The 24,934-nt window shown below is 43.6% G+C and overlaps 2 protein-coding genes across 7 annotated transcripts in view; one reads left to right on the forward strand and one right to left on the reverse strand.

Annotated features, from left to right (window-relative positions):
• The window catches only part of LOC137352062 (galactosylgalactosylxylosylprotein 3-beta-glucuronosyltransferase 2-like), a 315,900-nt gene extending 295,311 nt beyond the window's left edge, over window positions 1-20,589 (forward strand). The window contains exons 3-4 of the mRNA XM_068017108.1: window positions 17,584-17,732; window positions 20,249-20,589. Of these exons, the coding sequence (XP_067873209.1) occupies window positions 17,584-17,732; window positions 20,249-20,335 (236 nt within the window). The 3' untranslated portion in view covers window positions 20,336-20,589. The remainder of the gene's footprint in view (window positions 1-17,583; window positions 17,733-20,248) is intronic.
• A 2,217-nt stretch (window positions 20,590-22,806) lies between these two features.
• The window catches only part of smap1 (small ArfGAP 1), a 355,453-nt gene continuing 353,325 nt past the window's right edge, over window positions 22,807-24,934 (reverse strand). For all 6 annotated transcript variants that reach the window (XM_068020121.1, XM_068020119.1, XM_068020123.1 and 3 more), the window contains one exon: window positions 22,807-24,873. In XM_068020121.1, coding sequence (XP_067876222.1) covers window positions 24,739-24,873 — 135 coding nt within the window. In that variant the 3' untranslated portion in view covers window positions 22,807-24,738. The remainder of the gene's footprint in view (window positions 24,874-24,934) is intronic.

Below are 24,934 nucleotides of genomic sequence, written 5' to 3' on the forward strand. Positions count from 1 at the left end.
GTCACTGAGGGGCCCATGACCGATATCCCTGAGAATGTCACTGAGGTGCCCTTGACCGATATGCCTGAGAATGTCACTGAGGGGCCCATGACTGATATCTCTGGGAATGTCACTGAGGGGCCCCTGACCGATATCCCTGGGAATGTCACTGAGGGGCCCATGACAGATATCCCTGGCAATGTCACTGAGGGGCCCATGACCGATATCCCTGAGAATGTCACTGAGGTGCCCTTGACCGATATGCCTGAGAATGTCACTGAGGGGCCCATGACCGATATCTCTGGGAATGTCACTGAGGGGCCCCTGACCGATATCCCTGGGAATGTCACTGAGGGGCCCATGACCGATATCCCTGGGAATGTCACTGAGGGGCCCATGACCGATATCCCTGATAATGTTACTGAGGACCCATGACCGATATCCCTGGGAATGTCACTGAGGGGCCCATGACAGATATCCTTGGGAACGTCACTGAGGGACCCATGAACGATATCTCTGGGAATGTCACTGAGGAGCCCATGACAGACATCCCTGGGAACGTCACTGAGGGGCCCATGACCGATATCTCTTGGAATGTCACTGAGGGGCACCTGACCGATATCTCTGGGAATGTCACTGAGGGGCCCATGACCGATATCTCTGAGAATGTCACTGAGGGGGCCATGACCGATATCCCTGAGAATGTCACTGAGGGGCCCATGACCGATATGCCTGAGAATGTCACTGAGGGGCCCATGACCGATATCTCTGGGAATGTCACTGAGGGGCCCATGACCGATATCTCTGGGATGTCACTGAGGGGCCCATGACCGATATCCCTGAGAATGTTACTGAGGACCCATGACCGATATCCCTGGGAATGTCACTGAAGGGCCCATGACAGATATCCTTGGGAACGTCACTGAGGGGCCCATGAACGATATCTCTGGGAATGTCACTGAGGAGCCCATGACAGACATCCCTGGGAACGTCACTGAGGGGCCCATGACCGATATCTCTGGGAATGTCACTGAGGGGCCCCTGACCGATATCCCTGGGAATGTCACTGAGGGGCCCATGACCGATATCCCTGGGAATGTCACTGAGGGGCCCATGACCGATATCCCTGATAATGTTACTGAGGACCCATGACCGATATCTCTGAGAATGTCACTGAGGGGCACCTGACCGATATCTCTGGGAATGTCACTGAGGGGCCCATGACCGATATCTCTGAGAATGTCACTGAGGGGCCCATGACCGATATGCCTGAGAATGTCACTGAGGGGCCCATGACCGATATCTCTGGGAATGTCACTGAGGGTCCCATGACCGATATCTCTGGGATGTCACTGAGGGGCCCATGACCGATATCCCTGGGAATGTCACTGAGCGAACCATCACCGATATCCCTGGGAACGTCACTGAGGGGCCCATGACAGACATCCCTAGGAATGTCACTGAGGAGCCCATGACCAATATCCCTGGGAATGTCATCTGCTTCATGGTGGACTGCATGGTAAAGGCATTGCTGTGAACAACTGCAGCTGGTGGAATCCTCCACCCTCGAAGGGTCACCTTTCTGGGATGTTCTTTATGTGCCAATTTGTCACACTGACGCAGTGATCTTCCTTTCTAATCAGGCCCCACGAGAAAGTAAGAAAGAATTTGCATTTATATAGTGTCTTTCACAACCTCAGGACATCACTAAGCACCTTCCAACCAATAAGATAGTTCTGATGGGCAGTCACTGTTGTAATGTAAGAGCCAATTTGCACACAGCAAACCCCCACAATCAGTAATGAGATAATGACCAGACTATCTGTCTCAGTGATGTTGGTTGAGGGATAAATATTGGTCAGGATGCTGGAGGGGTGAGTTTGTAGGCGCAGTAGCTGAGGAAGGATGTGAGTCACCTTTTTTAGACCACCTGCCAACCCCCATCTCTCTCACACATACATTGCAGTTTAGCCAGAGGTCCCTCCGCAAGCTCCCAATGTAAATTCTCCAGTGAGGGGTGGGTGATGGTGAGTGAAGCTGCACCTATTGGATTCTGTGGCTCTGGGTCTGCTGTTGTCCTCCTGTAGAAAGCCTCTAAATATAGAAGAAGAGCATATGTTTGAATGCTGGCTACAGAGACTCCTGCAAACACTGCTGCATGGCCGTATGCTCAAGTGTAAGCCTGTGTGACAGTGAGTTCATTCGGGTGAGAAAGATAAGAACAAGCATTGTGCCAACCCTCAGTTTAAGATTAAAGTCAACCTTTCGACTGTCTGCAACTCTGGGGGATTTAGGTTTTCAGCAGGCACATTGAGAAATATCACATTTTAAGCACTTTACTGTTGTGTATTGTGCCTGGCCTTTCTCCCCCACAGTCTACATTCCTTTACACCCTCTATCTCTCTATTTGCATGTTACCTGTACTTTCCTCCTTTTTCAGTTTATCGGGACTGAATGCCTTCACCTCGACCACCATCTCCCGGCCCCTTTCCACCCCACACCACATGCCTCCTTTCCCTGAGTACAAGTCACCATCCTCACATTGCACCAGCTTCCCATTCCAATTGGATGATGCTTCATTGTCATAGAGTCATAAAGTTATACAGCATAGAAACAGGCCCTTCGTCCCATCGTGTCCATGCCGGCCATCAAGCACCTATCTGTTCTAATCCCATTTACCAGCCTTGTATGTTATGGCGTTTCAAGTGCTCATCTAAATACTTCTTAAAAGTTGTGAGGGTTCCTGCCTCTACCACCACTTCAGGCAGTGTGTTCCAAATTCCAACCACCCTCTGGGTGAAAAGATTTTCCCTCAAATCCCCTCTAAACCTCCTGCACCTTACCTTAAATCTATGCCCTCTGGATATTCATCCGTCCACTAAGGGAAAAAGTTTCTTCCTATCTATATTATCTAAGCCCCTCATAATTTTGTATACCTCAATCAGGTCCCCCCTCAGCCTTCTCTGCTCTAAGGAAAACAACCCTAGCCTACCCAGTCTCTCTTCGTAGCTGAAATGCTCCAGCCCAGGCAACATCCTGGTGAATCTCCTGTGCACCCTCTCCGGTGCAATCACATCCTTCCTATAGTGTGGTGACCAGAACTGTACACAGCACTCCAGCTGTGGCCTAACTAGCATTTTATACCGCTCCATCATAACCTCCCTGCTCTTATATTCTATGCCTTGGCTAATATAGGCAAGTATCCCATATGCCTTCCTAACTACCTTATCTACCTTTGCTGCTGCCTTCAGTGATCTATGGACAACTACACCAAGTTCCCTCTGACCCTCTGTACTTCCTAGGGTCCTACCATCCATTGTATATTCCCTTGCCTTGTTAGTCCTCCCAAAATGCATCACCTCACACTTCTCAGGATTAAATTCCATTTGCCACTGCTCCGCCCATCTTACCAGCCCATCTATATCGTCCTGTAATCTAAGGCTTTCCTCCTCACTATTTACAACACCACCAATTTTCGTGTCATCTGCGAACTTACTGATCATACCTCCTGACACTACGAACAGCAAGGGTCCCAGCACCGATACCTGTGGTACACCACTGGTCACAGGCATCCACTCGCAAATACCTTCCTCGGCCATCACCTTCTGCCTCCTGCCACTAAGCCAATTTTGGATCCAATTTGCCAAATTTCCCTGGATCCCATGGGCTGTTACCCTCTTAACCAATCTCTCATGCAGGACATTATCAAAAGCCTTACTGAAGTCCATGTAGACTACATCAACTGCTTTACCCTCATCTACACATCTAGTCACCTCATCGAAAAATTCAATCAAGTCTGTTAGACATGATTACCCCCTAACAAAGCCATGCTGACTATCCCTGATTAATCTCTGCCTCTCTAAGTGGAGATTAATCCTGTCCCTCAGAATTTTTTCCAATAGTTTCCCTACCACTGGTGTTAGACTCACTGGCCTGTAATTACCTGATTTATCCCTACTACCCTTCTTGAATAATGGTACCACGTTCGCTGTCCTCCAGTCCTCTGGTACCTCTCCTGTGGCCAGAGAGGATATGAAAATTTTTGTCAGAGCCCCTGCTATCTCCTCCCTTGCCTCACATACATCTCATCTGGGCCTGGGGATTTATCCACTTTTAAGCCCGCTAAAAGAGCTCATTTAAAAAAAAATATTATTCATTCATGGGATGTGGGCGTCGCTGGCCAGGACAGCATTTATTTCCCATCCCTAATTGCATTTGAGAAGGTGGTGGTGAGCTGCCTTCTTGAACTGCTGTAGTCCATGTGGGGTAGGTACACCCACAGTGCTGTAGGAAGGGAGCTCCAGGATTTTGACCCAATGACAGTGAAGGAACGGCGATATAGTTCCAAGTCAGGATGGTGTGTGACTTGGAGAGGAACATGCAGGTGGTGGTGTTCCCATGTATTTTCTGCCCTTGTCCTTCTAGTTGGTAGAGGTCGCGAGTTTGGAAGGTGCTGTCTAAGGAGCCTTGCTGTGTTGCTGCCGTGCATCTTGTAGATGGTACACACTGCTGCCACTGTGCGTCGGTGGTGGTGGGAGTGAATGTTTGTGCATGAGGTGCCAATCAAGCGGGCTGCTTTGTCCTGGATGGTGTTGAGCTTCTTGAGTGTTGTTGGAGCTGCACCCATCCAGGGAAGAGGAGAGTATTCCATCACACTCCTGACTTGTGTCTTGTAGATGGTGGACAGGCTTCGAGGAGTCAGGAGGTGAGTTACTTGCCTCAGGATTCCTAGCCTTTGACCTGCTCTTGTAGCCACAGTATATATATGGCTACTGCAGTTCAGCTTCTGGTTAATGGTAGCCCCTAGGATGTTGATAGTGGTGGATTCAGCGATGGTAATGCCATTGAATATCAAGGGGAGATGGTTAGATTCTCTCATGTTGGTGATAGTCATTGCCTGGCATTTGTGTGGCACGAATGTTACTTGCCACTTCTCAACCTAAGCCTGGATATTGTCCAAGTCTTGCTGCATTTCTACACGGACACTTCAGTATCTGAGGAGTTGCGAATGGTGCTGAACATTGTGCAATCATCAGCGAACTTCCCCACTTCTGACCTTATGATTGAAGGAAGGTCATTGATGAAGCAGCTGAAGATGGTTGGGCCTAGGACACTATCCTGAGGAACTCCTGCAGTGATGTCCTGGAGCTCAGATGATTGACCTCCAACAACCACAGCCATCTTGTTTTGTGCTAGGTATGACTCCAACCAGCAGAGAGTTTCCCCCTGATTCCCATTGACTTCAGTTTTGCTAGGGCTCCTTGATGCCATACTTGGTCAAATGCTGCCTTGATGTCAAGGGCAGTCACTCTCACCTCACCTCTTGAGTTCAGCTCTTTTGTCCATGTTTGAACCAAGGCTGTAATGAGGTCAGGAGCTGAGTGGCCCTGGCAGAACCCAAACTGAGCATCACTGAGCAGGTTATTGCTAAGCAAGTGTCGCTTGATGGCACTGTTGATGACACGTTCCATCACTTTACTGATGATTGAGAGTAGACTGATGGGGCGGTAATTGACTGGGTTGGACTTGTCCTGCTTTTCGCATACAGGACACACCTGGGCAATTTTCCACATTGCCGGGAAAATGCCAGTGCTCCAGTACCTGTACTGGAACAGCTTGGCTAGGGGCGCGGCAGGTTCTGGAGCACAGTTTTTTTTAATTCATTCATGGGATGTGGGCGTCACTGGCTAGGCCAGCATTTATTGCCCATCCCTAATTGCCCTTGAACTGAGTGGCCATTTCAGAGGGCACTTTAAAAGTCAACCACATTGCTGTGGATGTGGAGTCACATGTAGGATAGCAGATTTCCTTCACTGAAGGACATTAGTGAAGCAAATAGGTTTTTACAACAATCGACAATGGCTTCATGGTCACACTAGTCTAGCTTTTTAATTCCAGATTTATTAATTGAATTCAAATTTCAACATCTGCCGTGACGGGATTCGAACCCACGTCCCCAGAGCATTAGCCTGGGCCTCTAGGCTACCAGTCCAGTGACATTACCACTACGCTACTGCCTCCCCTGTCTAGCAGCTATGCCCTTTAGGACTCGGCCAGCTGTGGTGCTACCGAGCCACTCTTGGTGATGGACATTGAAATCCCCCCCCAGACTACATTCTGTGCCCTTGCCACCCTCAGTGCTTCCTCCAAGTGCTGTTCAACAGGGAGGAGTACTGACTCATCAGCTGAGGGAGGGCAGTAGGTGGTAATCAGCACGAGGTTTCCTTGTCCATGTTTTACCTGATGCCATGAGACTTCATGGGGTCCAGAGTCGAAGTTGAGGACTCCCAGGACAACTCCCTCCTGAATGTATACCACTGTGCCGCCACCACTGCTTGTTCTGTCTTGTCGGTGGGACAGGACATGTCTGGGGCATTGTCTGTAAGGTATGATTCCATGAGTATGACTATGTCAGGCTGTTGCTTGACTACTCTGTGGGACAGCTCTCCCAACTTTGACACAAGCCCCCAGATGTTAGTAAGGAGGACTTTGCAGGGTTGACAGGGCTGGGTTTGCCGTTGTCGTTTCCGGTGCCTAGGTTGATGCCGGGTGGTCCGTCCGGTTTCATTCCTTTTTATTGACTTTGTAGCGGTTAGGTACAACTGAGTGGCTTGCTAGGCTATTTCAGAGGGCATGTAAGAGTCAACCACATTGCTGTGGGTCTGGAGTCACATGTAGGCCGGACTAGGTAAGGACAGCAGATTTCCTTCCCTAAAGGACATTAGTGAACCAGATGGGTTTTTACAACAATCGACAATGGTTTCATGGCCATCATTAGACTAGCTTTTAATTCCAGATTTATTAATTGAATTCAAATTCCACCTTCTGCTGTGGTGGGATTCAAACCCATGTCCGCAGAGCAATACCCTGGGTCTCTAGGTTACTAGTCCAGTGACAATACCACTACGCCACTGCCCCCTTTCAATGCTAATTTGTTCAAATATATAACAGCCCCCCTCCCTGATCTCTACACCTACATCGTGCTTCTCCATAGTGAACACAGATGAAAAGTAATCATTTAAAACGTCATCTATGTCCTCCGGCTCCACACATAGATTGCCACTTTGGTCCCTAATGGGCCCTACTCTTTCACTGGTTATCCCCTTGCCCTTAATATACTGAAAAAACGCCTTGGTATTTTCCTTTATCTTGCCTGCCAGTGTTTTTCATGTCCCCTCTTTGCTCTCCTGATTACTTTTTTAAGTACCCCCCTACACTTTCTATACTCCTCTGGGGCCTCTGCTGTTTTCAGTGCTTTGAATTTGCCATAAACCTCCTTTTTTTCCTGATCCAATCCTCTATGTCCCTTGACATCCGGGGTTCCCTGGACTTGTTAGTCCTACCCTTCATCTTTACGGGAACATGTTGGCTATGAACTCTCACTATTTCCTCTTTGAATGACTCCCGCTGATCTGATGTAGACTTTCCTACAAGTAGCTGCTCCCAGTCCACTTTGGCCAGATCCTGTTTTATCATATTGAAATCGGTCTTCCCCCAATTTAGTACCTTTATTTCTGGTCCCTCTTTGTCCTTTTTCGTAACTACCTTAAATCTTACAGAGTTATGGTCACTATCCCCAAAATGCTTCCCCCACTGACACTTCTACCACTTGACCAGCTTCATTCTCTAGGATTAGCTTCTTTCTCTTTTTGGACTTTCTGCATGCTGGCTCAAAAAGCTCTCCTGGATGCACTTTAAGAATTCTGCCTCCTTTAAACCTTTTGCACTAAGACTATTCCAGTTAATATAGGGGAAGTTGAATTCCACGACTATTATTACCCTAATATTTTTACATCTCTCTGAGATTTGCCTGCATATCTGCTCCTCTATCTCTCCCTGACCATTTGGAGGCCTGTAGTACACTCCCAGCCAAGTGATTGCCTCCTTTTTGTTTTTAAGTTCTACCCATATGGCCTCATTTGAAGAACCTTCTAAGATATCATCCCTCCTTACTGCAGTAATTGACTCATTGATCAACAGTGCAATGCCACCTCCTCTTTTATCCCCTCCCCTGTCACGCCTGAAGATTCGATACCCTGGAATATTGAGCTGCCAGTCCTGCTCCTCCCTCAATCATGTTTCTGTGATAGCAACAATATCGTAATTCCATGTGCTAATCAATGCCCTCAATTCATCTGTCTTACTAGCAAGACTCCTTGCATTAAAATAGATGCAATCCAGCCTTGCATTATTCGCTTGTGCCTTGACAGGTCTATATTTGCTCTGCCTTCCAGACTGACTCAGTTTCTCTTCTACATTTGACTGTGCATCACCCCTACTGTACCTCCACTCTGTATCCCATCCCCCTGCCAAATTAGTTTCAACCCCTCCCCAACAGCACTAGCAAACCTCCCAGCAAGGATGTTGGTCCCATTCCAGTTCAGGTGCAACCCATCCAACTTGTACAGGTCCCACCTTCGCCAGAAACAGACCCAGTGATCCAGGAACCTAGAGCCCTCCCTCCTGCACCATTTCTGCAGCCACCCATTCATCTGCTCTATCCTCCTATCCCTATACTCACTAGCACGTAGCACTGGGAGTAATCCGGAGATTACAATCTTTGAGGTCATGTGCTTTAATCTGCTACCTAGCTCCCTAAATTCTTGTTGCAGGACCTCATCCCTCTTTCTACCTATGTCGTTGGTACCAAAGTGTACCATAACCTCGGACTGTTCACGCTCCCCCTGCAAAATGTCCTGCAGCCGCTCCATGACATCCTTGGCCCCAGCACCAGGGAGGCAACATACCATCCTGGAGTCACGTTTGTGGCCACAGAAATGCCTATCTGTACCCCTTACAATAGAATCCCCAATCACTATAGCTCTCTCAGTCTTTTTCCTGCCCTGCTGTGCAACTGCGCCACCCGTGGTGTCACAGACTTGGCCCTTGCTGCATTCCCCGGAGAGGCTATCTCCCCCCAACAATATCCAAAGTGGAAAATCTCTTAGAAAGGGAGATGGACCCAGGGGACTCCTACACTACCTGCCTAGTTCTTCTACTCTGCCTGGCGGTCCATTCCCTTTCTGCCTGAGCAGTCTTTACCTGTGGTGTGACCACCTCCCTGTATTTGCTATATTTTTATAACTAATAAATATTCAAAGAAAATGAAAAAAACACACCTTTGATGTTTCTCCTGGGTTCCTCTCAGCAGTTTCCTGGAGATTAATCTTCAACTCATGGCAACTCCAGGACAATTCTGGAGACTTAACAAGCCTAACAAGCCTGTGCCTGTGGGACTGTGCATGAAGTGCAAAAGGAAGAAAGATTTGACACTGCGGGTCCTCACATCTTATTCTTGGGCCTCGCACCCAGAAAATAAGTGTAGCCTGAGCTCAGAGTAGGACTTTTAACAGAAAAACATCAAGCATTTTTCTTAACATTTTGTTAGTTTCCTGAGTTCTTAGTAGTATCTCTAGAAAAAAGTTGCCTTCTGATTGGCTGATATATTGCCTCCCAAGACCCACTTCTTCAACTAGTAAGAGAAGGTTAATGGGAGATTTAATAGATTTCAAAATTATGAGAGGTTTGAAATAGAAACAGTTTCCACAGTCAGGAGAATCGGTAACTAGAGGACACAGATTTAAGGTAATTGGCAAAAGAGCTGGAGGGAAGATGAGGAGAATTTTTTTACACAGCGAATTATTGTGATCCAGAATGCACGACCTGAAAGAGTGGTGGAAGCAGTAGTAACTTTGAAAAGGGTGCTGGTTACATACTTGAAAGGGAGAAAATTATAGGGCTATGAGGTAAGAGCAGGGGCAATGGGACTAATTGAATAGTCTTTCAAAGAGCCAGGATAGGCAGGATGGGTCAAATGGCCTCCTTCTGTGCTGTAGGATTCAATGATTCAAGATCTGGATTTGTGAAATTTGATATGGTTGATCTAACTACGTCAATTTTAGATACATTAATTTCAAGATTGAAGATAAATAAAGCTCTCTGTATGAGCAACTTGTATCTCTGGGACCTATAGGCGGTAGGGAAATTAGTGGTGCTTTAACTGACAGCTTTGTGTGTTTGTGAAGGCTATGGGAGGTTCCGGGATAGCTAATAAAACTGGATTATGTACAGAAGACTCCAGTGATACACCAGGAAATTAGAGACCTTTATCTTTAATATCTGTTGTAGGGAAAACCTTTGAAACAATTTCAAGAGATCTCGTTGTAATGAAAGTGATTCTGTTTTATTAAAAAATATTTTTAAAGGAATTTGTAGTTAAACTGAATAAATGTTGGACCAGGGTTTTTTTTAAAGAAAAGAGCCATCAAGAGGACACCAAGGAAGCTGAATTGGCAACAGTATTGTTGATTCTCACATGCCTTGGGATGGAACAGAAACCCTAATCACAGTGGCAGAGAAGTGACAAGCGCTCCTTTGATTAGACAAGCCCAGCAGCAGCAGAGCACCTGGAAGGGCAGAAAACTGACAAGCTTTCTGGTTTTGTGTCAGTGTGTGTGTGTTTTACCTTATGGAAGGAGATAAAGTCAAGTCTGCTGAAGTGTCAAGGAAGGATAAAAGACGACAATCCAGCTTGCTTTCCAGCAATTCGCTAAAAGACTCTGTGAAGTCCACTGTGTCAATCCGTCTCATCTCCTGTCTCTGAGGAGGGCCTTCTAGAGTTGCTTCTCGGCACTGCCTGAAGAGAACTGTACTAGGGAAACTGCAGTGGCTTGTCTGCATGTGCTCGGAGGTTGGACTGTGTGTCAGTTTTGGTGCAGCATGTCTTGTCTGCTGTTTTCTTCAGGAGTGGGCAAGTGAGCTGCCCGGATTTTTTTTTGCCTGCAGCAGGGCTCTGATCCAAAAATACCTTTTTTTTTGGTTAACTGGTGCACATATTTTTTAGGATGACTAAAAAGCTAATAAAGAGGGAGAGAATTGACTATGAAAGTAAATTGACAAGAAATATAAAACAAACAGTAAGAGCTTCTACGGGTATATAAAAAGAAAGAGAGTAGCTAAAGTGAGCGTGGGACCCTTGGAGGATGCGACTGGAGAATTGATAACCGGGAACAGGGAAATGGCAGATAATTTAAACCAATATTTTGCATTGGTCTTCACGGTGGAGGACACTATAAACATCCCACAGATATCAGTTAAGCAAGGAGCTAATGGGAGGAAAGATCTTGTAAAAGTCTCTATCATGAGGGACAAAGTATTTGACAAACTAATAGGACTAAAGGCAGACAAATCTCCAGGACCTAATGGCCTGCATCCAAGGGTTTTAAAGGGCTGCAGAGATAGTGAAGGCATTGGACAAAATACTCCAGAACTCACTGGATTCCGGGAGGGTCCCAGCGGATTGGAAAACCGCTAATGTGATGCCCCTGTTCAAGAAGGGAGGGAGACAAAAAGCAGGAAACTATAGGCCAGTCAGCCTAACATCAGTCGTAGGGAAAATGCTCAAAGAAGATTTTCATCACCGTCCCACTGCCGTGGCCAACCTTGTGTGCAATATTGGCAGATACAGATGTATTCCTCATCTTGAGTCCATATGGGGAGAAAGCGGGAACTGAGTTGGATGATCAGCGATGATCATAATGAATGGTGGAGCAGACTCGAAGGGTCGAATGGCCTACTCTTGATCCTATTTTCTATGTTTCTATGTTTTACACTATCTATTCATTTCCTAGGGCACATTGTTAGTAGCAAGGGCATAATGGCAGACCTGCAAAAGACAAGAGCCATTAGTGAATTCCCATTTCCTACTTCTGTCCAAGATCTTCAATGATTCTTTGGAATGGTTAATCAGTTGTCAAAATTTCAGCCCAATCTAGTGCAAGTTGCTTAACCCTTAAGACAACTATTAAGGAAAGTTCAAGCATGGTGTTGGAATGTACATCAGAAGCAGGCATTTCAAACAATCAAGGAAATGCTGATTTTGCCAGATATCTTAGTGCATTATAACCCTTCACTACTGACCACAATTACAGCAGATGCTTTATCTATAGGGTTGGGGCAGTCCTTTTTCAAGAACAGCCAGATGGATGTCGCAGGCCGGTTTGTTATGTGTCTCGAGCATTGTTTGAGACGGAGACAAGGTAGGCCCTCATATAGAAAGAAACTCTCGCAGTCACAGGAGCTTGTGAAAAGCTTTTAGATTGTATCATCGGCCTAAAGGTCATCATAGAGACAAACGACAAACCCCTATTTTCCTTACTTGATGAAAAGGAACTTGCAAGAATGCCTCCAAGAATCCAGAGATTCCATTTGAGAAATAAGATTCACGTAGGAAACAGTGTATGTACAGGGCAAACTGCATACAGCAGATGTATTATCCAAAGCTACTGTTAACCATCCTACACAACAGGATGTTAACTTTATTAATAAGATTGTGCCATATTCTCAGTTCACTGCATCACAATGGCAGGAAAAATCAAAAAAGCTCTAAGAAACACATCATGCTCAGATGCAAGATGAGGAATACATCCGTATCTGCCAATATTGCACACAAGGTTGGTCACAGCAGTGGGACGGTGATGAAAATCTTCTTTGAAAACAGAAAGTATTTTACTATTGTGGATGATTTGCTGGTATATGACGAGAGGCTGGTGATTCCGGTCTCACTCCGGACAGACATCTTGGAAAAAATACACCAGGCCCAGATGGGTATCACAAAATGTAGAACAGGGGCTCAGTCATCTGTGTGGTGGCCAGGAATATCGAGAGGTATAGAAGATATGATTTCTAATTACAGGTATGCGCAGTGCACAGACCAGACCAGAGGAACCCCTTATCCTGACCCAATTTCCAACCAGACCTTAGGAATGTCTGGGGATGAATCTATTCATGTTTACTGGGAAATGTTACTTGATTGTTACTGATTATTTTTCCAGGTGGATGTAAGTCAAACATTTGTACACAACGACTACCGAGACAGTCATTCGAGCTTTCATGGTGATCTTTGCAACACATGGTAAACCTGACCAGGTTGTTTCCAACACTGGTCCGCAATTTGCAAACGACTACTTCACGCACTTTGCAGAAAACTGTGGATTTGTATATCTTACAAATTCTCCAAGATATCCTCAATCTAATGGTGAAGCTGAAAGAGAAATCAGAACTAGCAAAGCACTGTTAAAGAAGAATGAAGATTTCCAAACAGCACTCCTAAACTACAGATCTACTCTATTACTGTATGGATTAGCACCATCAGAACTGTTGATGGGAAGGAAGCTCAAAACAAAACTTTGCATCCTACCCAGAAATTACTTCCAGGATTATCAGAGAGTTCAAGACAGAGAAAGGTTTTATCGAGAACAACAAGTTTATTACTATAACGGGAGATATCGTACCAGGAACCGAGCCAAGTTGATGGAAGGAGAAAAGGTATGGGTATGTGACCAAGGAAGAGTAGGAGTAATTGTCCAGAGAGATGATAATCACAGACTGACAGAATTGTTACAGCGCAGAAGGTGGCCATTCGGCCCATCGTGTCTGCACCAGCTCTCCGAGTGAGCAATCACTTAGTGCCATTCCCCTGCCTTCTCTCAATAGCCATGAATATTCTTTCTTTTCAGGTAACTATCTAATTCCCTTTTAATGTCTCCATTGAACCTGCCTCCACTACACTCTCTAGCAGTGTATTCCAGAGCCTAACCACTCGCTGTGTGAAAATGTTCTTCCTCATGTCTGGGAACAGATGTTCTCAGGGAAATGCACGACAGAAACGTGGAGGTTGTTTAGGGAGCACTTGCTGCGACTGCTGGATAGGTTTGTCCCGATGAGGCAAGGAAGGGATGGTAGGGTGAAGGAACCTTGGATGACAAGAGATGTGGAACAGCTAGTCAAGAGGAAGAAGGAAGCTTACTTAAGGTTGAAGAAGCAAGGATCAGACAGGGCTCTAGAGGGTTACAAGGTAGCCAGAAAGGAACTGAAGAATGGACTTAGGAGAGCTAGAAGGGGACATGAAAAAGTCTTGGCGGGTAGGATTAAGGAAAATCCCAAGGCGTTCTACACTTATGTGAAGAACAAGAGGATGGCCAGAGTGAGGGTAGGGCTGATCAGGGATAGTGGAGGGAACTTGTGCCTGGAGTCGGAGGAGGTAGGGGAGGTCCTAAATGAATACTTTGCTTCAGTATTCACTAGTGAGAGGGACCTGGTCGTTTGTGAGAACAGTGTGGAACAGGCTGATATGCTCGAACAGGTTGAGGTTAAAAGGGAGGATGTGCTGGAAATTTTGAATGATATGAGGCCAGATAAGTCCCCGGGGCCAGACGGGATATACCCAAGGATATTACGGGAAGCGAGGGAAGAGATTGCTGCGCCTTTGGTGATGATCTTTGCATCCTCGCTGTCCACTGGAGTAGTACCGGATGATTGGAGGGTGGCAAATGTTGTTCCCTTGTTCAAGAAAGGGAATAGGGATAACCCTGGGAATTATAGACCAGTCAGTCTTATGTCGGTAGTGGGCAAATTATTGGAGAGGATTCTGAGAGACAGGATTTATGATTATTTGGAAAAGCATGGTTTGATTAGAGACAGTCAGCATGGCTTTGTGAGGGGCAGATCATGCCTCACAAGCCTTATTGAATTCTTTGAAGATGTGACAAAACACATTGATGAAGGAAGAGCAGTGGATGTGGTGTATATGGATTTTAGCAAGGCGTTTGATAAGGTTCCCCATGGTAGGCTTATTCAGAAAGTGAGGAGGCATGGGATACAGGGGAAGTTGGCTGTCTGGATACAAAATTGGCTGGCCCATAGAAGACAGAGGGTGGTAGTAGATGGAAAGTATTCAGCATGGAGCTCGGTGACCAGTGGTTTTCCGCGGGGATCTGTTCTGGGACTTCTGCTCTTTGTGATTTTTATAAACGACTTGGATGAGGAAGTGGAAGGCTGGGTTAGCAAGTTTGCCGATGACATGAAGGTTGCTGGAGTTGTGGATAGTGTGGAAGGCTGTTGTCAGTTGCAACGGGACATTGACAGGATGCAGAGCTGGGCTGAGAAGTGGCAGATGGAGTTCAACCTGGAAAAGTGTGAAGTGATTCATTTTGGAAGGTCAAATTTGAATGTGGAATGCAGGCTTAAAGACAGGATTCTTGGTAGTGTGGAGGAACAGAGGGATCTTGGGGTCCATGTCCATAGATCGCTCAAAGTTGCCACCCAAGTTGATAGAGTTGTTAAGAAGGCATATGGTGTGTTGGCTTTCATTAACAGGGGGATTGAGTTTAAGAACCGCGAGGTTATGCTGCAGCTCTATAAGGCCCTGGTTCGACCACACTTGGAATATTGTGTTCAGTTCTGGTCGCCTCTTATGTGGAAGCTTTAGAGAGGGCGCAGAGGAGATTTACCAGGATGCTGCCTGGATTGGAGGGCATGTCTTACGAAGAAAGATTGAGGGAGCTAGGGCTTTTCTCATTGGAGCGAAGAAGGATGAGAGGTGACTTGATCGAGGCGTACAAGATGATGAGAGGCATAGATAGTGTGGATAGCCAGAGACTTTTTCCCAGGGTGGAAAGGGCTATCACCAGGGGGCATAATTTTAAGGTGATTGGAGGAAGGTTTCGGGGAGATGTCAGAGGTAGGTTCTTTACACAGAGAGTGGTGGGTGCGTGGAATGCACTGCCAGCGGTGGTAGTAGAAGCAGATACATTAGGGACATTTAAGCGACTCTTGGATAGGTACATGGATGATAGTAGAATGAAGGGTAGGTAGTTAGTTTGATCTTAGAGTAGGTTAAAGGTTCGGCACAACATCGTGGGCCGAAGGGCCTGTACTGTGCTGTACTGTTCTATGTCGCCATTGCTTCTTTTGTCAATTACTTTAAATCTGTGCCCTCTCATTCTTGATCCTTTCACCATTGGGAACTATTTCCCCCTATCTACTCTGTCCACACCCCTCATGATTTTGAATACCTTTATCAAATCTCCTTTCAGCTTTCTCTGCTCCAAAGAAAACCGTCCCAACTCTCCAATCTATCTTTGTAAATGAAGTTCCTCATCCATGGAACCATTCTTGTGAATCTTTTCTGTGCTCTCTCCAATACCTTCACATCTTTCCTTAAATGTGGTGTCCAATACTGGACGCAATACTCCAGCTGAGGCCGAACTAGTATCTTATACCTGTTCAACATATCCTACTTTCTCTTGGACTCTATGCCCCTATTAATAAAGCCCAGGATATTGTATGCTTTATTGACCACTCTCTTAACCTGTCCTGCCACCTTCAACTGAGATCTCAGTTAATACATACTTCTGAAGGTACTTTTAGAAGAAACAAGAGAAATGTTATTTCTATTCATCAAAGACATCAATCAGTCATACATTTGAATGAAACAGGTGTTGAACCTGAAATTCAGGAAGCACCCGATACTACAAACCTCAATGAAGGTTGTCCAAGTTAAACAAGAGTTCAGAGAAAGACTACTGATCTTCCGAGTCTGACAACAACATGATCAGGGAGAGTTGTGAAAGCTCCTGACAGATAGAATCTCTGATGTCAGATACTTGGGGGAGATGTTGTATAAGGGTTTGAAAGGTTAATGTCTGAGACAGTGTGAGTAACATCTCCCATTGTGATGATCTAAGAGATCACATGAGAGAGAGACTTAAGGAGAAACAGCAGCATGGCATCAGAGCAGTCAGTCATACTTATGTGAAGCTGTATATAGTTTCATATGTAATAAACTAGTTATTGTTAATACTTACCAAAGCCTCAGTAATCTCTCCTAGCTAGACTAACCAAACATAAAACAGTAACCTGGCCCAGTTTTATTAATAAAGCTAAAAAAAATAAGCATTTCTAATAAGGATGTCCTTACCTGTGAGTGATCTGCTTTAAAATCACTGAAAGGACTGAGAACGTCTAAAATGAACTATCTAATAGTTCCATCGGTGTACAGGTCAGTTTCTTAGTAACTACTTTGATATGAAAATACTTTTTAAAAGTGCCGACTGGTGCCTGTGTCCTCTGAAGATGAGTGCAATTTGAAGACCCTTCTAGGTCCTGTTCAATCAGCTGAATCTCAGTTTCGACCCAGGGACGTGACCAGTTTTGTGAGCATGGCCTGATTTGAGTGGATTGAATCTTGACCCACCATAAAAGATCAAGGAAAATACAAATGTCATTGGCTTGGGGCATAACTTAAGTTTAAAATTCCCCAATCTTTTGCACTGCTTTGGTTAATTGTGTCGATATAACTAGTGTAAATAAATAAATGGAAATAAAAACAGAAAATGCTGGAAATACTCAGCAGGTCAGGCAGTATCTGTGGAGAGAGAAACAGAGTTAACATTCCAGGTTGATGAAATCCTGATGTTCTGATAAAAGGTCATCGACCAGAAATGATAACTCTGTTTCTCTCTCTACAGATACCACCAGACTTGCTGAGTATTTGCAGCATTTTCTGTTTTTATTTCAGATTTCCAGCGTCCATAACATTTTGCTTTTGTAACCAAGTGGAAACTTGACCCTTGTCTTTTAGACAACATATACAAAAGATTACTGAAAAACAGTTGCTTGTTGATCAGCTGCAGCGTAAATGGTGAATTTTCTTACAAGCATGGGAGGTAAAAGGTATTACAGAACCACTTCTTCAGGGCAGGATTTCAAGAGAATGTGAACACATCACAATACACCAAAGAGACTCATTTTGTTTTCAAATAGGATTTGCTGTGAATCTGAAAGTTATTCTATCAAATCCCCAAGCTGTCTTCAAGCGGGCTGGATCACAGCCAGGCATGCAGGAATCAGACTTTCTGAAACAAATTACAACCATGCAAGAGCTTGAACCAAAAGCTACTAACTGCACCAAGGTATGACCCGGCTTGTAATGTCAGCTTAATATAGTCAACCCCCACTCATGGGCCCTTTGCTGCCTCCAATGACAAGAATGGCATTGAGGTTGTGCTGTAAAGGTTTCTTACTGTTGGAAGGCCCTTGAATTGCTGTGACTTGGGGGGTGATGATGGTGTGGGGGGTGGGGGGGAAGGGGTGGTGGGTGGGGGCAGTGGTGAACAGGAAAAGACATTTATGAAGTGCCTCTAATAAAAAATGCTGTTTTCAGTACAGGTAGACATTTTCCACCAGTAATCTATGTTGTTGAATGGAGCTGTGTGCTGTCCATCAGTCTATGCATATATATTCAAGTATTTTTGCCATAATTGGCCTGTCTGTATATTCTCCTGATATTGAGGTTTGACACACCCAAACATATTGTCTAAAAGTCCCAAACACAACTTTGTGCCTGCACATGTGCAATTCTTCAGGTGCAGGTGTTGCTTCAGTCACACTGATGACTTGCGAGTAACTGCCAGTACATGAATCTTTGCCACAATTTAAAGTTGCTGCTGAATCTAGCCCATGTTAATGAAGGGGAAGTTTCCACAGCTAGGGAATCAGTTCCTTTAAGACAGAAGCATAGCCACATGCAAAAACTGGGCAAAGAGGTGTCAGGGATTTGAAGTAGGCAGCAAAGAACTAACCCACGCCAGCAAGAAGGGGTATGGTTTGGAAATAGTTCCATAGTCTAAAAGTATCTGTAAGCACCAAGCAGACTGCAATGGGTTTTAGACGGAAAATTATAGAAACATATGAATTAGGTGCAGGAGTAGGCCACTCGGCCCTTTGAGCCTACTCCTCCATTCAATAGATTCATGACTGAACTGATTACTCTAAATTTCCACCGACCCCCAATAACCTTCCACCCCCTTGCTTATCAAGAATCTATCTACCTCTGCCTTAAAAATATTCAAAGACTCTGCTTCCAGCTCCTTTTGAGGAGAATTCCAAAGACTCACATCACTGAGAAAAAATTTCTCCTCATCTCTGTCTTAAATGGCTACCCCTTATTTTTAAACAGTGACCCCTAGTTCTAGATTCTCCCACAAGGGGAAACATCCTTTCCACATCCATCCTGTCAAGACCCCTCAGGATCTTGTATGTTTCAATCAAGTCGCCTCTTACTCTTCTAAATTCCAGCAGATACAAGCCTAGCCTGCCCAATCGTCCCTCGCGAAACAGCCCGCCCAGTCCAGGTATTAGTCTAGTTATGTAGGATTATGTTACAGGATCTGGATGGACTGAATCCCAAGAAACTTCCTAATACATTTACCTAAAACTGGCATTTCCATCATCCCTAATAGATCTCAACATGAAGGGATCATTGTGAATTAATTTGACTAATAGTGTGATAAAGTTTTCCTGAACTGGAAAGATGACAGTCAGATGTCCCCTGAAAGAATTGCTTTACTGAGGAGTGATATCATCTTCCACCCTTTCAAAATGAGGTTGTGAATATTTATATGCCATTAATAATGCAGGATTCCAAAGTAATAAGAGCTAGGTCACCCCAAATTATACCGTAACTAAGACAATGATATGGGAGGGGAGCTACTTAGTGCAGCAAAAATGTATATCCTGCATTTATATAGTGCCTTTTCATGACCACCCCAGACATCTCAAAGCACTTCTAATAGGTGTAGTCACTGTTGTAATATAGGAAATGTAGCAGTTAATTTGTGCACAGAAAGTTTCGACAAACATTGCAATAATGACCAGATAACCCAATGTTGATTGAAGAATAAATAATGGCCAGGACATTGTGGATAACTCCCCTGCTCTTTTTCAAAATAACGCCACGGGATCTTTTATGTCCACCTGAGGGGGCAGAAGGGGGCCTCGCTTTATGTCTCACCCAAAAGATGGCACCTCTGCCAGTGCAGCACTCCCTCAATACTGCAGTGGAGCGTCAGTCCAAGAGCAGGACTTGAACCCAAAACCTTCTAACTCAGAAGTGAGAGTGCACTACCAACTGAGCCATGGCTGACACACAAAGATAGATTTATAAATGAAGCAATTAGTTTTCTCACAAAATAAATTGCTAGGCCAACATCATGTGGATTCATTGGGATTGTTGTTCTTAGAGCACAGAGGGTGAAGGGAATATTTAATGGAGATATTCAAAATTTGATGTGTTTTGATCATTGCTCCCTAACTATTCTGTTTCCAGTGGCAGGAGCGTCAGTAAACCAGCAAACGGATTCAAGGTAAGTGGCAGAAAATCCAGGGGGAAAATTAGATTTTTAACAAAAGATGATCTGGAAGACACAGCCTGGAAGAATGATGGACGCAGATTCAATAATAACTTTCAAAAGGGACTTGAATAAATAACTGAAAAGGAGAAATTTGCAGGGCTATGGGGAAAGAGCAGGGGAGTTGGATAGCTCTTTCAAAGAGCTGGCACAGGCACGAAGGGCTGAATGGCCTCTTCCTGTACAGCATGGTTCAATTTATTCATTCAAAAACAAATTCTTTTTTTTTTATATTTTAGGTGCTTGTTTGGCACACACGGACCGAGAAGCCAAACCTTGTGGCTGAGCCTGAACATAACCAGGACATAATTCACATTGAAATCTAGAAATAACTGGTCTGAGTATATCGAGGGTATATGGAGCACAGGGAGCCCAGCATTTGCCCTGGAGAAGCTGCACATGAACAGTCTACACAAATCTGTGACAGCAGCAGGAAGAGGAATCTATTTACTTGGGACATTCTTCAAGGCAAAACAGTTCACAGCAGCTTCAATCTCAAAAAAAGGTTTACAGATATTTCATACGTTTTCATGGTTATGAAAATGACTTTTGTTAAAAAAAATTAAAAAGGAATTTATAGTTAAGCCAAATAAATGTGTTTAATGAAGAGGACAGTGAGGGTCGATTGGCAAAAGTGTTGCTGTTTGTCACCTAGCGCAGGCTAGGCTTAGAGCAGAAGCCATGGCAACAGGGGCAGAAATTAACAAACCATCCTTTGATTGGACAAGCCCAGTAGCAACAGAACATCTGGGGGAGGGGGGTGGGGGGGCAGGCAGAAAACTGACATGTTTTCTGGATGTGAGGCAGTGTGTTTTACCTTCTGGAGGAAGAGACCAGATTCTTGCTGACTGTTTTTTCAAAAAGTCAAGTGCTGCTAAAATGTCAAAAAGGGACAGAAAAAGGAGCACTTACCAAAAAAGAACAGAAGACTACAACCCAGCTTGTTTTCTTGCAATTCCCTAAATGACTTGAAGTTCAATGTGTCAATTTGTCTTGCTTCTTGTATTTCAAGAAGGCCTGCTAAATTACTTTTCAACGCCACCTGAAGAGAGATTCCAATGATCCTGTCTGTGTGTGCTCGGAGGTTGGACTGTGTGTCAGTTTGTTAGTGTGTTTCATCTGCTATTTTTTCAGTGGTGGTCAAGTGATCTGCCATCGTGGCTTTTTTTGTCTTTAATAGAGCTCTGATCTAAAAATCCTTTTGTACTTTTTTTGGTTAATCAGAATATATATATATATGTGTGTGTGTGTGTGTGTGTGTATAAGAGAGAATATGAAGGGACTAAAGTAAAGGGGACTTAAAAAAAATGTTGAATGAGCCCCCAAATAAATATATTATGACCAAGGTGGGAGGTATGCACTGTTAATTTAGTCCCACTTCTCCAATAGGTCACAACATATTCTTTAAAAGTTTCCCACTTGTGGAAACAGTCAGATACACTATTTTTCCCAGAATAGAACACACTAACCATGTTTCTTTACTGAACAAAGTTGAGATTATAAAATAAGTCTTAACTAGTAATGAAGTCAAATGATATCACATAGATCAAATTTTTTAAAATCCAACATTAAATTTTAAAGAGGTCCCTTTTACATTTGTCCCTTCTCACTCACACACACATATATATATTCGGTTAACCAAAAGAATTTAAAAGAATATTTTTAGATCAGAGCTCTATTACAGACAAAAAAACCCACTCCGGCAGATCACTTGCCTAGCACTAAAAAAATAGCAGATGAAACATAAAGTACCAAACTGACACACAATTCAACCTCCCAACACACGTAGACAGGATCATTGGAATCTTCCAGAATTAGCTCTCTTCAGGTGGAATTGAAAAGTAATCTAATAGGCCTTCTTGAAATACAAGAAACAAGATGAATTGACACACTGAACTTCACCGAGTTGTTTAGAGAATGGCAAGAAAACGAGCTGGGTTGTAGTCTTCTGTTCTTTCTTGGAAAGTGCTCCTTTTTCTGTCCCTTTTTGACAATTTAGCAGCACTTGACTTTTTGAAAAAACAGTCAGCAAGAATCTGGTCTCTTCCTCCAGAAGGTAAAACACACACTACCTCACATCCAGAAAACCTGTCAGTTTTCTGCCACTCAGATGTTCTGTTGCCACTGGGCTTGTCCAATCAAAGGAGTGCTTGTTAATTTCTGCTGCTGTTGCCATGGCTTCTGCTCTAAGCCGAGCCCGAGCCAGGTGACAAACAGCAACACTGTTGCCAATCAGCCCTCACTGTCCTCTTGATTAAAACACATTTATTTAGCTTAACGATAAATTCCTTTAAAAAAAAAATTATAGAACAGTCACTTTCATCACACCATCTGCATGTTTCTTAGCATGACTTTCATTATAACAAAAGGTGCGCTGTAAACAAATGAAACAAAATTCTTTGGCTTGTGTAGTTGAATCATTTTGATATCTGCAAGTTCCAAATTATTCACTTTAAAAAATGCCTTTTCCACAAAGTAGTATAAATCGATTTTTTTGATAACACTTCAATCCCATTACTGAACACAGAAACTGAATGCAGCATTGTGCTGATGAACAGCAATCCACCACTGGCACACTCTTTATAAACAAGTTTAGTGCAAAGCTAAAGTCACTCACATCTGTACACACTGGGGTTAATGTGGCTCCTGATTCAGACTGCAATTAAGCTTTAACTATGGAGTTAGTGCGATACTAAATTAGCAAGCACTGACACTGCAGTTTATAGTGTAAATGAACCCAATGTGCTCCCAGTCCAGGACAGCAAACAACAAATGAAATGATTCTAAGAGACAAACATGCACAACAGATAGTGGTTTAATTGATTTAATACAGGGAAATGACGTATTTGCTATACTAGGCACCATAAAATGTAAACACAACTGCAGTAATAAACCTGGATGTAGCTCTAGGGAAATTTAAGGTTTTGAGAAGATCTTTGCACAGTCACCTGTTCATGTTTGGTGCATTTAGTTGTAACCCTTCACTAAGTATCTGTTATGAAGTAGCAGTTAAGGTTTAACAAAGCTATAATACTCAACAGCTTTTAAAAAAGTTATCATTTATACTACAGTAACATCTACACACCATTGAATCACTCTTAATACTACTTTAAAACCTGTGAATACAGAACCAGCGTGACATGATGTGCATCAATAATTTATAATTTTTAAATCTTAAGCAGTAGAAATCCAAATTCTTTGCCTGCTGGTCTGAGATTTTTTGCCTTTCAAAGGAAATAAGCAGCAAATCATGAGCTGGTGAGCACAGAATGGGAATTTCCACCCCAGCTGTTTTATTGCTACATCTCAGCCCATTAACTAAAGCTTACCTCCTAAGAAAGGATTCTCAGATAGGTTACAGTGATGGGAAAGGATATCAAAAGATAAGGAGTAGGAACACTTTGTAAACATATTCCTTTTGCTTTTGCCTTGTCATAGACCCACTGACATTCATTCACAATTGGCTCTAATAACTGAAAGAAACTTCGAATGTTTGTCAGACACTCGATATCAATTGAGTTGATGCTGCAATATTTAGTGGCATTGTGGATCAAGTGTTTCAGGACTGATAGCCAAAATAAATGAACCTTAGTGACAACACTGAAAACATGTACAGTCCTATATTTACAAAGTAAGTAATTACAAATTGAAGACTCCTAAACTCGTTAATTATTTCTAGCAGTGTTAGTAAATTTTTGTTTTAAATAGATGAGATGATTTTAGCTTTGTTAAACACTGATTCATAGCAGACACATGGGGACGCATTACCTATTTATCTATGTAACTTGCAACAGGTTAACATACCAGATTTGACAGTTTAGATTTGCATTACATAGTCAATATTAGCATTGCTTTGTCTTTTAATATTTAAATCAACATACTATGAATTTTTTTCAAACAGTGGGTTTTTCGGGCGGAGGGGGTTGATGGTAAAAGGTGGCGGTGCAGATTACCCAGCTGTGGGAAGGCTTTATGCAGAGGAAGTGACAAGTTTACTCAGATTAACATGCAACAAGGCATAGAGAACCTCTGGAATTGCTAAGAATGGGTAATTTGCCAATTGCAATAAAATGCTTCAAACCTGAGTAGCAATATATGTATTTTGTTTTCAATTCCTGGGATCTAAACCCAACCAAAAGTTCAAATTAACTCTACCATCCAGATTTATTTTTCTTCTAACTTTGCTTTCTTTTATTTGCTCCACATCATAATATCACCACAAAAAAAACAAAATAGTTGGAAAAAAAATAAAAGATGGTATTCCAGGAACAGCTTTTGAAACACACTTACACTTAGTTATTTAACATACATCAGCTCATACAATTTGTGCTGCAGGGATTTCAGGTAATTATTGTTGGAGTACTGGATTCCTGGAGGGAGGGTGGTTGCTAAAATGACAATTCATTTCCCTTTCCCCTAGCAGTACAAGTACTAGCTACAAGTCACATAATATTAGAATTTATTGTAAACTGCTCAGACAGCCTGCGACGGATACATTTTAGAAAGACTGAGAAGGAAAACTTCTGAAGCTGGTATTCCATAGTTTAACCAGGGAAAGACTTCATTAGACTGAATCAACAATAGACTGCCAGGAATGGTCTAGATCAACTAGGTAATATTAGCAGTCAAACCAGAGCATTTCTTTTTACATAGATAAAATAACAAGTCTGTTATATAATCAAGGGATGATGGATAATTCCAGGATGGCAGCATCAGCTCTTATTTTGCTTCATTTCCACAGTTGAGTGCTAAGAGTCTGGCCTGCAGGACTGGCCGTCCATCCTCCCATTGTGCCTGCAGGTTGGCTGAAGCCCATCACACCATTGGGACAACTTAGATTCATTCCCGCCATTTGCTGATTCATCTGTGAATACAAGACAAAAACATTATCTATAATCTTATGCCCAACTCGAAATCCCATTCAT

Source organism: Heterodontus francisci, chromosome 3, assembly GCF_036365525.1.
Source record: "Heterodontus francisci isolate sHetFra1 chromosome 3, sHetFra1.hap1, whole genome shotgun sequence".
NCBI classification, from domain to species: Eukaryota; Metazoa; Chordata; class Chondrichthyes; order Heterodontiformes; family Heterodontidae; genus Heterodontus; species Heterodontus francisci.